We start from the raw sequence: 16,625 nt of genomic DNA, 5'->3' as shown, positions 1-16,625 counted from the left end.
TTAATACATGAATACGAGTGCTGTTACTTCTGTTTGATTGTTTGTTGCCCAGCTGATATGCTAGCATGCTAGGAAGCAAATACCAAACAACGGAGGCCATTTGAATCAGCCGACACTGAGGTAAACCTCAAACAAGAACTTAATCAAGCATAATTACTGAGGAGATGTTAAGTCAACACAGTGGAACCCAAACCTGTTATGCTACAAAGGTCAACTGCCACTGGACAATCAGCATATGGTCTCTCTCACAAGCTTTACCTTGGAGATGTCATCGATGTTGTTGAGGTTGACCTCTGTTAGTTCTGGGTCGTTGCTTAGGATACGTTCCAGAACGTCGTCGACAATGGTGGGGTTCCCAGTGGAGTTGCAGTCCGCTGCTGGAGGGGGCGGAGTCACATGAATAGGCTCCACCCTCTGAGGTTTTAAGAGCTTAGGAGTGTCTTCCTGTGTGGAAAGAGCTGAGTCAGCTCTTTCCACAGAGAAACTGGAGCCGACCCCAGAACACTTTGGCTGTTCTGGTTTTGTTTTAGACTCTTCCTCCTCCTCCTCTTTGTCCTCCTCTGTCTCAACCTCCTCTTCTTCTTCCTCCTCCTCCTCTTCTTCTGTCTCCAACTCCTCTTCCTCCTCACTCTCTTTATCCTCTTCATCCTTGTCTTCGTCTTCTTCCTCGTCTTCCTCCCTTTCATTCATCGATTTCTTTATTTCTTTCTCTGTGACGTCGTCTTTTTCGTCCTCTGCCTCGCTGCTGTTTTCCGTCACGCATTCCGCTTCCTGTTCCCCATCCTGTGATTGGTTGATTTAAAAGTTGAAATTAATTCCCAACAGTATTTTTAAGACACAAACGCAAACAAAGGTTTAAAAAATGTCTATGCTCTTGCATACTTGAACATATTGTTTAATAGTACTAATAGTAAGTAACACTTAAAAGCGTTACTTAATAATAGTACTTAACAATATTATTAAAGCAGATGTAGGTAAGAATGGAGAGTTAGGGTTAGGACAGCAGAAAAGAGCGGACTAATGAGTGTTTCTATTGAGCACCTGTGATTGGCAGGCAAGATGGATTCTCCGAACCAATCAGGTAAGAGATGCCTTGATTAGTCAGAAATTAGCCAGGAGAAGTCTTGAATCTAAATTGGCTCATACAGAGGCAGGCGCAGTCAACTCAAAACATATTCTCAATATTCTCTCAAGTCATTTCACTCACTAATTGCTGATGGAAGGCTTCTTCAAACAATTTCCGCTCAAATAATGGCATTTTAATCTGACATACAGCACCTTTAAATTCAAACAATAACAACAACCCTGTAAAAAAGTAATTCCAAACCTACCATTTTAGGCCTGTCCCCGCTGATCTCCTCCTCCATCAGTTTCCGCGTCTCGCACTCCCAGTACTTCATGAGGGCGTCCCTGCTGAAGGTCCCCGTGGGGGTCTTGTCCGTCTGGTCCCTCTGTCTCAGCCCGGTGGGTACGTTGGCGTCCGGGTCGATGTCCGTCAGCTCCTTCTCCAGCTCGGCCAGCTCCTCCGGGCTGAGGGAGGCCAGAAGCTCGTCCTCGTCCACGTCTTCGTACTTGCTGAGCTCCCGCCGGTAGCCGAAGCAGCTCATGGCTAAAGCGTAGTCAACCGTCGATCCCAACAGTTTTTTTAAGAGAGTCGAGTCGCTCTCAACCTCTCAAAACGTTTTCCCCCCCGATTAAAAAGCTTCCAACAAGCCCAAAGGATGTTCGGATGTATTGTCAAAAAAAAGTTCCAGAAATGTTTAGTGTTTTTCACATAAAACACTCCAGGGTCACCAAGTAAGTCCAGGGTGATTCGTGGGCTTCAAAGAAGTCAGCGGTCTGGTAAAGACGCCTTCATACCCAGCGGATCTGTCCAGACCCTTTGTCTCAGTCACTAGCTCTGGGATCAGGGGCCCGGGGTCTGATAACAGCGAGTCTATCCCCCTTGGTCAAAACTAGATCGACTCCTGTCAGCTGCATCAACATAGGTCTGACTTGGGTTGCTGGCTGCTTGTAGATATGGATAAGTGTGTGTATGTGTGTCCGTCTTCCCCTCTTCTAATCTCTCCAGCTGCTGTTACGGCCTTAAGAGAGGGGCCAGGGCAGGGGGGCTGAGGGGGGATAGGGTTGGGTGGTTGTGCCCCGAGAACCCCCCCCCAACACCCTTCATGATGCATCGTCTGTTTTAGGCGCGCTGCACTGAGAGACATGGCTACAAAAAGATTGTGAGCTCAGAGTGTGTGGAGGACGTAGCAGCTGGTCACCTGCCGGATGGCTTTGTTCATGTCCAAAATAAGAGCCGTTGACAAAATAAGAGCGCCGTCGACAAAATAAGAGCATCGTGGACAGATGCACGCAGCAAGAGGCATACATAGGTGACACGGAGGTCTAGCTAGTTCATAATGCCTTTTGAAAGGTAATCACCAGATCTCAAGAACATCTTAAAGTCGTCTATGTATTTTGCCAGATTGAAGTTATTGGTTATAATGCATTTAATGCATAGATGGATTATTCTCTTATCGTGAGAACCGTATGTATTGTACAACAACACAAAAAGCAATACCAACTCCAAACACCAATGTTGTTTCTTTATTATATATTTATTTATAATATAACTTGCTAATCATTTATTTATTACAAAATACTAATAAAAAAGAAGTGCTATCAGATTCACCTTCATCCAATGGTTATCAAATTCACAGCTTTGTAATCATTATTCTAGATCTTATCAACAGAACAATGAACGATATTGGTATTATCCCCCCCCATAAAATCAAACAAAATAAATGAATCTGCGCTAAATAGCCTCTAAACTCTGAAACTTTGCAGCAACATTTTTTTTGTCACAGCTTGAGACAAAATATTCATAGATGGCCAAAATGAAAAGAGATACATCAAATGTCACATTTTTAGAGAATCTATGCCCTTTGGCTTACGGAACAAAGGGCATGTATTGTTTGTCCAGAGGGAGGTTATGCAGTAGTATTATCAATCCTAACTATTAATAGGCTCCATTCGGTCATTCATTCCTTTGATATATCCCCACCATCAGTACCCACAGACACATTCTGATGATCGCTGATTGGTCAGGTGCTCTCTGTGTAGGTCAGGTAGGTCTTCAGCCGAGGGGGGAAGGGCACGTTTGCCATGGCAACAGGGTTGTTGAGGGTCTTAAGGCTCATGTGACCTCTGATGACCAATCGGCAGAGGTGTTGGAGAGGCCTTGGCTGTTCTATGGACCCACATAATGGATGGTGAAGATGTAACATTGAGTGTACTTGAGTGTAAGTCAAAGGTCAGTCCCAGGTAAAGATATCTTAAATAGCTCCTATTTTACCAGCAGCCTCTATAGTGTGGACTGTACCAACTATGGGAGCCGGATCAATCCATCATACATCTGGCTGGACACTCACATGTGACATTTTTAAATGGCTTCTAATGGGCATTAGACTCCCAGCAGAAAGGTACTGGGTTCAAAACCCATGTCCGCAGACTACCTGTGGCTTTGGGTACAAGTTAATGATTTATATCAACTACCAACTCATCAACTGAAATAAACTGCTTTACCCAGAATGCCGCAGATCTCTGGCCACTCAGGCGTGGTCTCCAGGATGGTCTGGAGGTTGGGGCAGAGGCGGACGTAGCTGACGTAGTCCAGGAGCATCCTGACCACACCACCCACCAGGTGAACCAGCCACGACACCGACACAAACTCACAGAACTGAGAGAGCGAGAGAGAGAGAGAGACAGACAGACAGACAGACAGACAGAGAGAGAGAGAGAGAGAGAGGTGTGTTTAGTTTAAAGAAAGGGAAGAAAGAATTAATCAAATGGTAATAGTATAACTGTAGTAATGTTTACAGAGGAAGGAGCTAAGAGACTTGCTTTGTAGTAAAATGGTAATGGTAGGTCTGCTGTAAAGTAGTAGTTGTTGTATTAGCAGCATTTTTACAGCAGTAGTGGGTTTACTGTATATTATCAGTAGGAGTGCAGTATTTCCTACAGTAACACTAGTGGGTTTACTGTATAGTTTCAGTAGGAGTGTAGTTCTTACAGTGACAGTATTAGGTTTACTGTATAGTATCAGTAGGAATGTAGTATTTCTTACAGTGATCGTAGTGGGTTTACTGTATAGTATCAGTAGGATTGTAGTATTTCTTACAGTGATCGTAGTGGGTTTACTGTATAGTATCAGTAGGAGTGTAGTATTTCTTACAGTGATAGTAGTGGGTTTACTGTATAGTTTCAGTAGGAGTGTAGTTCTTACAGTGACAGTATTAGGTTTACTGTATAGTATCAGTAGGAGTGTAGTATTTCTTACAGTGATCGTAGTGGGTTTACTGTATAGTATCAGTAGGAGTGTAGTATTTCTTACAGTGACAGTATTAGGTTTACTGTATAGTATCAGTAGGAGTGTAGTATTTCTTACAGTGATCGTAGTGGGTTTATTGTATAGCATCAGTAGGAGTGTAGTATTTCTTACAGTGACAGTATTAGGTTTACTGTATAGTATCAGTAGGAGTGTAGTATTTCTTACAGTGATCGTTGTGGGTTTACTGTATAGTATCAGTAGGAGTGTATTATTTCTTACAGGGACCGTATTAGGTTTACTGTACAGTATCAGTAGGAGTGTCTTTTGTACAGCAGTAGTGGGTTTACTGTATAGTATCATTAGGGGTGTAGGAGTTCTTACAGTGACAGTAGTGGCACTGCGGTATGCTGCATATGCCTGGTTATGAACATTGATCCAGGAGCTGTCAGGTTCGTCGCTGTCGTCATGGTTACACTCAAAACACCTACCAGAGAGATTATGGTTTCAGATTTAATTACAAAATCTTCCTTCCGATTCGGGGTATACCTGAAGCTAATTTAGTGTGTCATTAAACAAGATGGATTCTGCCTTTGATTCCCCGGGCATCCGCAGCCTATCTTTAGGCCTCCCTGAGCAAGACACCTTAACCCCACCTGCTCCTTAATGACCTGAAAAATCAACACTGAAAAACTCATTTGTTATGAAAGCCTCAAAAACGTTGAGGGTAGATATGGGATGGTATGATTTGGTAATGGTGGCCCGCCCCATCAGTGATTTTTTATTGGTCGGTTGAGCCTACATGGTGGCCCCGCCCCATCAGTGATCCCTGTTGTTTGATTGGTCGGTTGGGCCCACTTGGTGGCCCTGCCCCATCAGTGATCCCCAGTTTTTGATTGGTCGGTTGGGCGTACTTGTGGGCGTGGTACCCGTGGTCGAGCAGCAGACGCAGCATGGCGGCGTCCTTCAGGCAGTACTGCAGGGCAGTGGGGAACGACGTGTCGTTGATGACCCGGAAGTAGCAGTTGACCTCGGCGCCGTGAGACAGCAGCAGGCGCACCATCTCATGCCTGGAGCCACGTCCCCCGGTGGAGGTCAGAGGTAAGACACACAGAATTGTTACCGTCACTTATTTTTCCTTGCCATGCTGTTGCATACGTCAGATGTAGTATTTATGATGGTAATCAGAATATAACTTTGTCTACCTATATCTAGGAATCAATTCTGAAGTGAGACGGTTTACTATGGATTAGATTAGATTAGATTTGACTGGATCAGAGTCGATTTCTGATGGTTTGGTGGTTTAACATCTATACATGTTCAGCTTTCTTATTTTTCATCGACGTTCTTTCGACTTGATCAGACGAGATTAAATGACATTGGTTTATATTAGGTTTGGTTTGGTCTAGACTAGACCAGATTAGATTAGCAGGGCTTCAACTGGACTACATTATATGAGATATTATACTGGAGGAGCACCTCTCTGCTCGTACAGCCACCAGGAGGCAGCGCAGGTAGTCCAGGTCGGTGCGGGCCCCGGCCTTCAGGAGCATCTCGGTGCAGGTCAGGTCCCCGTTGGACACGGCAAAGTACAGCGGGCTCCTCCGCAGGTCCCCGTAGTTCTCTACAACCCCCTTTCATACGTCAGTATCATGTCGTCAGCATATAACGACACCTTTCGATAGCGCCGCTTCGATGTTCTACTGGGAGGATGTTGAACTGATGAAATCGAATGATTCGTTCCTTGCATCCAAGCCTTAAATGACTCATATTGCGAAATGATAAATGAAGGAAATGCTGATAATAATATTGCTACGACTACTTTCAACAATACTAGTATACTACTGGGTATAAAGTAGGGTTAGGAAACCAGGAAACCAGATTTGTGCACTCCCATTTCGGACAGCCCACCCCTAAACAGTGCGCTAAATAGGGCACGAGTTGACCAATCCTATTCAAGCTCGGTCACCATGCTGGAGCACATTAGGAGCTCAAAATTGTTGACCTGAGGAATTTGTTTAAAGGTGACATATTATACCACCAGGTGTGAGTTTGATCAGCCGTTACAAGCCATTTTGAAGCCGTTCTTCTAACATCACAAGTTGGCGTGTCCACCTAGATGTACGTTTGCTACAGTCCACTGGGTAGGCTGGTAGACTGATCTATCCAGCACACATCTAGGTGGACACGCCTGACGGCTAATCGCACTCGCACCTGGTGGTATAATATGACACCTTTAATTGAATAGCTAGGAAATGGTTAGTAGCCAGGCCAGGAGGAGCAATATAGGTGGATTGGTGGGGATGGGCCCATGGGCTGACCGGATATGTGGGTGGCCAGCAGGGCGTTGACGTCAAATCCCCTCTGGATGAGGAGCTCCAGGCAGAAGACGTGACCCCCGTCGGCCGCCGAGTGCACCGGGCTCTGACCCGACAGACGGATGGCCCTCTTGGTGGTGATGGGGACCAGGCACCTCAGAGCTCTGGGGGGGAGGGAGGGGAGGGAGGGAGGGAAGGAAGAGGGGGAGAGGGAGAGGAGGGAGGGGAAGGGAGGGAGGGAGGGAAGGAAGAGGGGGAGAGGGAGAGGAGGGAGGGGAAGGGAGGGAGGGAAGGAAGGAAGAGGGGGAGAGGGAGAGGAGGGAGGGGAAGGGAGGGAGGGAAGGAAGGAAGAGGGGGAGAGGGAGAGGAGGGAGGGGAAGGGAGGGAGGGAGGGGAGGAAGAGGGGGAGAGGAGTGGGGAGGGATGGAGGAGGGGGGAGGTAGGGAGGGAAAGAGAGTGGGGTAATCTTTTTAAAAAAAAAAATTAAAAGATTGGTGCATATGGAGCAATAAGGAAAAATTAATATAACAACAATAGACAATGAAAGAGCCAGTGACAGGATGAAAGAAAAAAATGACAAAAATAATTATAGAGGGAGAGGGAGGGATACAGAGAGAGAGACACACAGCCAGACAGAGGGAGAAAGGACGAGTGTTTGGTAATTGGAATTAACGAGTTCAGTTTAACATTGACCAGAGACGTTCCCTCCAGTAGAAATTACTCTGGTAGAATGTGAACTCTATCTGAGGATCCATTAATGTCTCTCTAAGCAGAAGACCATAAAAATCAAAGCTCTTACACACAAGCAACCATACAAGTCCTTCTTACAAGAAGTGTCCTTCATAAGCAGCTCTGTGTATAGGTAGCTGGCAGGCATAGCTTGCTATGTTAGGGTTAGCTCCGTTCTGCAAGAGCAGCTCTATGCAGTCCAGGTTCCCCGATCCAGCCGCATCATACAGGACACTGTCTCCGTTACTGGCCTGAGCGTTAACATCGCCACCTGGTGGTGAAACGGTCAAACAGCACTGCATTAACATCGGCTGCTATAGGTATTTTGCACTTCGTTGGTCATTCTTTCGAGGAATTGTATGCGTTATAATCTATTTTATGCATCCTTTGGCTACAAATTGAAATATTTTTTACTTAATTAATAGTTCAATCTATTATGTGGGATATGGATAAAAATCGTAATTTCTGGCACTGGTATGCTAACTAATGTGTAACTAATGTCTCCACCAGAACTTTGTTTCTTGAGACAAATTTTACGGCCCTGTCTGAAATTGCTCCTATTCCCAAATCCCTGAATCGTTCACTTCATAATACACCATTCCGAAAAACAAATAAGTACCGAAATAGGGGGAATTCAGAGACGTATTACTCTGCATTAATTATTATCTTATTACTCTGCATGCATCAGTCGCCACGACACGTGACTCATTCTATTAACAAGCTGAATTTGAACTGCACTGAACAAAATGGCGGCGGCCCCAAAATGGTGACATTAGACATGGAAGGAGACGGACGATGGCGCCTCAGTCCGCGGTGCTGACCGTGCTGGAGCAGTATGTCCAGGGCCTCGGTGTGGCCGTATTCGGCGGCGACGCCCATGGGCGTGACGCCGTGGCCGTCGGTGCCCGTTGTCTTGCCCCCGTGTCTCAGCAACAACATCAGCACGGCCGGGCAGCCCACCTAGAGAGGGCATGATGGGGAGGGGAGGGAGGGAGGGGGAGAAGGGGAAGGGAGGAAGAGAGGGAGGGAGGGAGGGAGGGAGGGAGGAAGGGAGAGAGGGAGGGAGAGAGGGAGGGAGGGAGAGAGGGAGGGTAGAAGGGAGAGAGGGTTTGAGTGAGGGAGGAAGGGAGGTTGGGAGGGAGGAAGGGATGGATGGATGGAGGGAGGAAAGAAGGAGGGAGGGAGGGAGAAAGGGGGAGGGAGGGAGGGTAGAAGGGAGAGAGGGATGGAAGGAAGGAGGGAGGGAGGGAGGGATGGATGGAGGGAGGGAGGATGGAGAACGGGAGGGAGGGAGGGAGGAAGGGAGAGAGGGATGGAAGGAAGGAGGGAGGGAGGAAGGGATGGAGGGAGGGAGGGAAGATGGAGAACGGGAGGGAAGGAGGAAGGGAGGGAGGGAATGATTGATGGAGGGTGGCATGGGAGAGGGAGGGGGGAGGGAGGGAAGGAAGGAGGGGGGAAAAAGGGATGGTGGGGTGAAGAGATTGATGGATGAAGGGAGGAAGGAAGGGTTGGCGAGAGGGGAGAACAGAGAGAGGAAGGAAGGGAGATGTACGGAATGATGGAGGGATGAAGGAAGGCGGGAAGGAGGAGGCCTAAGTGTCAGAGAGAAAGATGTCCCAGAGCTGAGCACAATGAGGTGGTGTTGTGGTGGGGGTGGTGTGCTCACCTTGGCAGCTTCATGCACGGCGGTGCAGGACTCCACCAGCGCCCCGCCCATGATGAGAGAGAGCACCGTGTCGTAGCATCCCTGTCTCACCGCTGCCAAACGCGAGAAGTAGGAATAAATAAAGAAGTAGGAAAAGTGGAGTGAAGCGTGAGGACGAAGGTTTAGCCGGTTCAATTCGTATAGATGTTGTTGATGTTGCTGTGTTGTGTTATTTGCGTTGTGATTGGTTGCGTTTCAATGTGTTAAAATGTCTTTGACTATGTTGTCTTGTGTTATGACGTCTTTGAGTTGTTATTGTCGTTCTGCTCCAGTGTATTGGTTGGAGTGTGTCATGTGGTACGTTTGTCTACCTATCATCAGCAGGGATTTTCTCATGCTGTTGTGTCATTGGTTGGAGTGTGTGATGCGGTGTGTGTATCCACCTATCATCAGCGGGGATTTGCTCATACTGTTGTGTCATTGGTTGGAGTGTGTCATGCGGTGTGTGTATCCACCTATCATCAGCGGGGATTTGCTCATGCTGTTGTGTCATTGGTTGGAGTCTGTCATGTGGTACGTTTATCTACCTATCATCAGCGGGGATTTTCTCATGCTGTTGTGTCATTGGTTGGAGTGTGTCATGCGGTGTGTGTATCCACCTATCATCAGCGGGGATTTGCTCATACTGTTGTGTCATTGGTTGGAGTGTGTCATGCGGTGTGTGTATCCACCTATCATCAGCGGGGATTTGCTCATGCTGTTGTGTCATTGGTTGGAGTGTGTCATGCGGTGTGGGCATCCACCTATCATCAGCGGGGATTTGCTCATGCTGTTGTGTCATTGGTTGGAGTGTGTCATGCGGTGTGTGTATCCACCTATCATCAGCGGGGATTTGCTCATGCTGTTGTGTCATTGGTTGGAGTCTGTCATGTGGTACGTTTATCTACCTATCATCAGCGGGGATTTTCTCATGCTGTTGTGTCATTGGTTGGAGTGTGTATCCACCTATCATCAGCGGGGATTTGCTCATACTGTTGTGTCATTGGTTGGAGTGTGTCATGCGGTGTGTGTATCCACCTATCATCAGCGGGGATTTGCTCATGCTGTTGTGTCATTGGTTGGAGTCTGTCATGTGGTACGTTTATCTACCTATCGTCAGCGGGGATTTTCTCATGCTGTTGTGTCATTGGTTGGAGTGTGTCATGCGGTGTGTGTATCCACCTATCATCAGCGGGGATTTGCTCATGCTGTTGTGTCATTGGTTGGAGTGTGTCATGCGGTGTGTGTATCCACCTATCATCAGCGGGGACTCCTTCCTGCTGTTGGTGCTGTGCGGAGAGGCTCCGTACTGCAGCAGCAGGGTAACGTTGAGCACCAGGCCGGCGTGTGCGGCCAGGGTCAGGGCTGTCCCCCCGCACCCAGCCTGCTCCTCCAGACTCTCCTCACTGGAGGCCATCCCTACACACACAAATGCATATGCACACACGCACACACAAGCGCGCAAACACACACGGATGCACACACACACGCTCACACACACACACACACACACACACACACACACAAGATAATGCATATTTACACCGGGTGCAGACACACATTGACATGGATAGCTGCACACACAGACAAAACCACGCACACACACTCACACACCCACACATAAAACACCAAAAAGTCATGCACACCTTCATTCAGCCACATTCACGTACGCACACGAGGATTTGTATGTTTACACACGTATGCAGACTCACAAATGTACGTAGCCTCTCACACACACACACATAATCACTCATGAAAAACCCCACAAACATATAACCCCACATGCACACACACTACACTGCACTTGTATCTCATCTGTTTCATGAGAGTTATTAGAGAGAGAGAGAGAGAGAGAGAGAGAGAGAGAGAGAGGAAGCCGAAGGGCATGCTAATGATGATCAGCCTCACCTGATCATCAGTATTCTTCTATCATTATATAAGAGATATTCTTCACAATCTGCCTCCCACCTCCTCTCCCTGCGCTACTGCCTTCGGCTTCTTTTCACAGCCTTGTTGTTGGTCGGTTAATGTTAAAATTGTTTTGTTTAATTAGTGAGGAAAAGGCTCGGTCCAATCGCCCGTAACGCGTTTTTGACCCTGATCTGGTCACAGCGTTGTTCCTCTGGTTCTGTCTGTGCTCTCTGGCTTTTTATATTGCATTCATGGGTCTTACAGTTGTCACCAGGTTACGGTTGTACTACAATCAACCGTTTTCTTTGTATATTTTGTTGTATTATATAGTCAAGATGCAACAACACAGTTCTATAGCCCTTTTAGAGACGGGAAACATCGGCATGTTGAATCCAGCGGGCGATGTTTTGGTTCTTTGAGAAGGTCTCAATGTGAAATTTGAGAAATGAGAACTGCCACACGTCTCCTCATCGTTTAGCCGGAAGCCCAGAGCCAAGACCTCCGTGGTCTTAGAAAGAATTTTTGATCCACACCGTTGGATCAGTGGAGAAATTACTCGATTTCATTGTTCTGAGCTGATCGTTCAGGCGGTCTTTGCTAGTAAAACAAACAGAAATCCAAACACACCATCTTAATCATCCTGGCAAAGAAACATTAAAACACATTTAACACACCAGCTGCCACAGAATCACCACCATCACTGACAGAATCTTCATCTTCATCATCATCCTCAACATCATGACCACCATCATCATCATCAGCATCATGAGCCCCCCCCCACCATCATCAACCCCCTCATCATCATCCCCATCCTCACCACCGTCACCACCACCAACATCGTCGCTATACTCATTAGCATTAGCCCCAGAGTCCTCTGACCTTGCAGGACGAGCTCCAGGACCCTGGGGCTCAGCTGGGAGGCTGCCCGGTGCAGGGCCATCCTCCCCTGGTCGTCCCTCTGCCTGAACCCCCAGACGCAGCCTGACAGCCTGGCCAGAGCCTCCTCGTCCCCTACGGGCAGCACAGAACAGAGGGCCGGCTTTACACACGGGTAAACACATGCATATGTACACGCAGACATGCATACATGTACATACACATGTATATGCACATGCACACACTCATATGGGCCCCCACGTTTAGACATCTAGGCGCTCAAATGCAAACAGGAGCATCTCACGCACATAGACACACACGTACACGCACACGCGTATACACGCGCACAAACACATTCTCAAAAACACACATAGAAACGTCCCTGGTACAGGTGTGTTTGATCAAACTAATTTAATAATAATTCCTGGATTCTTGGAACCCACCTTGATCAATGGCTGATATTATCTTTAGAAAGTCTTCATTTTGGGGCTTGTTTCTACCAACCAACCGACAAACAACAAATGTGTGTACAGAAGAAATTGTAAGCTATGCAATATTTATATACAATGTTATTCACTTCACATCTGTCATTCATTATGGCTTTTCTTGACAATAATCTAAATCCATTTCAAACCTTTAATTACAATCTTAGGGCATTGAGGTTTCCATCATTTACAATGACGACACTAATCTTAAAATTCAACATGAAATACTCATCTATTTAATAACAAAAACCTAAGAATATACATATATTTAAAAGCACATACACAAATGAAACGTCAGTTTACACTTGCAGCTCCTTTGAGTATTTTCACAGAGGGAAGTTGCGTTACCATCGGTCATTAAAGAGAGTCTATTAAAAACCTTCTCAGGAAGTGTTACCCCTTAGAGTGGGTATCGCCGTTCCGCCTACAGGTGTCCTGGAGGCTCTGCTGAACGGCGTACTGAAATAGCTCTTCATAGATACCATCGTGTTCAGCGTCAGCCATGTTTGGAGGAGGCCACCATGACCGTTTTATCTGCGACACAAAATGGAGGACACATTTTTGTACAATCCACTAAACAAAGTATTACAAAGTAAAAAAGGGCGAAAAGAAGGAAATATAAAGTATAAATATTTAAAGGGGACATATTACACCACCAGGTGTGAGTGGGATTAGCCTAACAAGCCGCTTTGAAAATCTGCCCCATATGACATCACTAGTGGGCGTGTCCACCTAGATCTGTGCTGGATGGATCAGTCTACCAGCCTACCCCGTGGACTGAAGTAAACGTTGCTCATCTATCCAGCACAGATCTAGGTGGACACGCCCACTAGTGATGTCATATGGAGCAGATTTTCGAAACGGCTTGTAAGGCTAATCCCACTCACACCTGGTGGTATAATATGTCCCCTTTAAATACTTATGTATACAATATTTGATTGTTTATGTAATGAAATGGTTTGAAAAGTATGATTTACTTTGAATTTATTTTATCTGCAGACTAAATTAAGACAACTCTAGAGATAATTTTTCTGTGTGTTTAGTTTCAGTGCACTACTGAGTCATATTATTGTAGTAACACAGATTTCCACTTCTCATGTGGTTGTCTTCCAAATGTCCCAGATATTGTTAGAAACAAAGTCGTAGAGTTATTATATTGCACTGTCTCTAAATCTATCCAAAGTGGGGGAATCACAATGCAACATTATTTTCTGCATTACACTCCCTTTCAGATACAGTCTTCACTCTCAACTTTCTTGGCTATCCTCTTTGGATTGAGATGAGAGTTTCAGTTTGTTTTCTTTTTGACCTGTCCTATCATGCCAGACTATTGCTTATAGTAATGAAACATTATTTTTTAATGTCGACCTTGGTGCCTATTACTAAAATTCAGCTGAAAAAGTGTTACAAAGTGCAATTGAAGCGCAGTAGTTAGTTCACCTCCCAATAAAAGGTGTTGTATGCTACTGCTAGGTCCAATGAACACCACATGTTAGGGTTAGAAACCCTAGTGTCAAGACCCTGAACTATGACCTTTGGTGAGCTATGGGCCTATGCAAGTACCATGCTCTTTCTCTCTCTAAAACTGCTTATACCACTACTACTACTGCTACTACTACCACCGCATACCTACCATTACTATTCTACTACTGAAGCAAATATCCTACTCCTTTCTCTGTAAAAAAAAAAAAAAGACTACAGTAATACTACTACCATTCAATTCTTTCTTTCTTTACGTTGGTCAAATTCCTCTGTCTGTCTGTCTGTCTGTCTGTCTGTCTGTCTGTCTGTCTGTCTGTCTGTCTGTCTGTGTCTCTGTCTCTCTCTCTCCCTAATACAACCTGCTTCAAACTGCTCTCACCCTCCCAGAGATCTCCATGTTATTCACATGCCCTCTACTACAAGTACTCCCAATCCACAGCATATGGGTTTTGCAGTTCTCCAGTGACCTGTAACCTTTGAAACAGGCTGGAACACATTTATTAGATCCAAATATAGTCCGGTAGTAACAACGTTGCCCCAAAAGCCCACTCACCAGGTGGTGTGTGTGTGTGCCCGGTGCCCGTTGAATCCTTGCAGCTTGCAGCTCCTGTGTTTGTGTTTTGCCCGGTCGCCTGCCGGGGTATTTTTAGAAGCAACCGGCTTCCAGCTCCGCTGACTCCAATGAGTCGTATGTGCACTACCGTGAAATGGAGGAAACGATTTGTTGACTTTTTATTGAATCAAGCCTTAATTCAATTAATTATCGTATGAAGTGATACTGAAAGGGGTATTTAATGACGGCAGGAGCATAAGTACATGCAAAAACCTATACATCAGGTTCCTAACACAGATATATATGAATCTTAGAAAGGCAACACGCTTTTGAAATACATGAGGAACACAAAAATTTTACATTATTACATTAATACATATTAATTAACCTAAATTTCACCCCGCAATTACTTTGACATCAATAACAGGGTGTGGGCGTGTGTGTGGATGATGACTGGTTGAAGCAGCCTCACCTGGCTCGAGTCAGACTGATAGGACTCTAGCGCTGGGTGAGCCTACACACCTGTTGATCATTGAGTAATCAGTGTGCACAGGTTCAACCAGCCATCGCCTCGTACACTCAGAGAGAGATCTCCTGCATGGCAACATGGAGAACCAAGGCCATGTATTATTATCGATCAACATTTACAATAAAGCAGATTTCCATCAGCACCCCCCTGCGTCCTTTTCTTGAGGAGCCCATGCCACCTAGGTGGTGTGTTATTGCAGTGCAAAGATATTGATGAAGTCTATTTACAACTTTTCCTTAATGTTTGCATGTGTATTTTACAAATTTACAACATGACATGTTACGAATAAGACCTTTACAACTCAGCAATATTTAACCTTCAAAGGTTACAAAGTTAAACTTTACTACTATGTTTTTCATGTATAAATCTTGACTATAGTTCTGTCTCTGTATGTATGTATGTATGTATGTATGTATGTATGTATGTATGTTTGTATCCGTGCATTTATCTGTCTCTACATGTCTCCCCTTCGATTTCCTCGACAACCGTACAGCCGACCTCACACTGGCAGGTGTATTGCTGAGGACCCCAGGAAGTGGTGTCAAGTTTGAAGTTGTTTGGGTGAGCAGTTCTGGAGAAAGCTGCAGTATACACAGTTAAAATGTTATCCCTTTACAACTTAATGTTACACAAAGGTAGACTTTTACTGTACAATTTTAGAAAGTTACACCTTTACAACTCAATGTTACACTAACACAACTCGACAAATGTTTACATGTACACTTTTACTGCACATTGTTACAAAGTTAAACCTTTGCAACTTTGCACTACACACTTACAGCACTACAAAGTCACAACCACTATGTTACGCTACAACTTCACTTCTATGTTACAAAGCACGTTTGTGTACGTCTAACATAATATTACCACACAACACTGTGACATTTTTTCAACATTACAAAACTAAAACGTTACATCCTTTACAAGTTACAGGAGGCGTCAGAACAGTGGCCGAGTTTCCCCCGTGCGTGCAAAGCGCCTTGCCCTTCTGAGAGGATGAGACGTGCGGCCGATTTCTCGGCATCACGTAGGAGTCTTCTGGAGAAGCGTGTATAGCCGCGGACGCCAGCGGTGACGGCGAACACAACGTGGTCGTGTCACACAGTGAGTCAGCCTGTAGGCGGCCTCTCGGCCCTCGTGAAAAGGCTTCAGTCAACTGTCGTCTGGACTGGAAACAGACCGGCCTCCCATCCTCTGATCACACTCTGCTCGCTCTCCCTTTCTAACTCTCTCTCACTCTCTCTCTATCTCTCACACGCACCATCTCTCTCTCACACACACTCTCCTCTCCTCTCTCTCCCACACACAGTCTGAGCTCTATCTGATATCTCTCTGATCTGAACACTGATCTGAATTTCATGCCTCGGATTGTGGAAACCTTCAATTTTCGTTCCATATGAGGGATAAAGTAAGTAGTGCGCTCGTTGTTTCTCTTTATTACCTTTTTGTTGGGCTGATGGAATGTAGATGTCGGCTTGTAGTTGAACTGTTATGTGTGTTGTTGTTTGTGAACAGAGGCCAGTAGTTTGTGGAAGTCTAATTAGGCTGTGGAAGAAAAACATGTATTTTGCAACGAGGTGAAGCATGATTTTTGTTTGAGAGGTAAAGTGGATTCAATCACATTCTATTCTGAACTTCTATTTCAATTAGCAGTTTAATTACACACATGAAATTCAGCTACATTGAAGGAATCACATTTAATTTATTGAAAGACACTTTAAATACTTTCATGATCCTTAGAACCAAATG

At 45.5% G+C, this 16,625-nt stretch overlaps 2 protein-coding genes across 2 annotated transcripts in view; both read right to left on the bottom strand.

Annotated features, from left to right (window-relative positions):
• The window catches only part of lmod2b (leiomodin 2 (cardiac) b), a gene marked incomplete at both ends in the record, with an annotated part of 6,717 nt that extends 5,110 nt beyond the window's left edge, over positions 1-1,607 (bottom strand). The window contains 2 exons of the mRNA XM_079755753.1: positions 259-783; positions 1,332-1,607. Of these exons, the coding sequence (XP_079611879.1) occupies positions 259-783; positions 1,332-1,607 (801 nt within the window). The remainder of the gene's footprint in view (positions 1-258; positions 784-1,331) is intronic.
• A 1,479-nt stretch (positions 1,608-3,086) lies between these two features.
• On the bottom strand, positions 3,087-12,816 carry asb15b (ankyrin repeat and SOCS box containing 15b; the record flags this gene model as incomplete). Its single annotated transcript, XM_079756234.1, has 13 exons — positions 3,087-3,232; positions 3,568-3,721; positions 4,694-4,796; positions 5,224-5,379; positions 5,789-5,933; positions 6,631-6,791; positions 7,456-7,627; positions 8,178-8,316; positions 9,023-9,114; positions 10,295-10,459; positions 11,831-11,962; positions 12,271-12,323; positions 12,710-12,816. 13 exons carry the CDS (start codon positions 12,814-12,816, stop codon positions 3,087-3,089), a joined length of 1,725 nt encoding a protein of 574 aa, XP_079612360.1.
• Between the last annotated feature and the right edge of the window lie 3,809 nt (positions 12,817-16,625).

The sequence above is a fragment of the Pollachius pollachius genome (genome assembly GCF_949987615.1).
Source record: "Pollachius pollachius genome assembly, chromosome: 18".
NCBI classification, from domain to species: Eukaryota; Metazoa; Chordata; class Actinopteri; order Gadiformes; family Gadidae; genus Pollachius; species Pollachius pollachius.
Note: the sequence above shows the minus strand (reverse complement) of the source record. Positions and strands in the feature narration are given on the sequence as shown.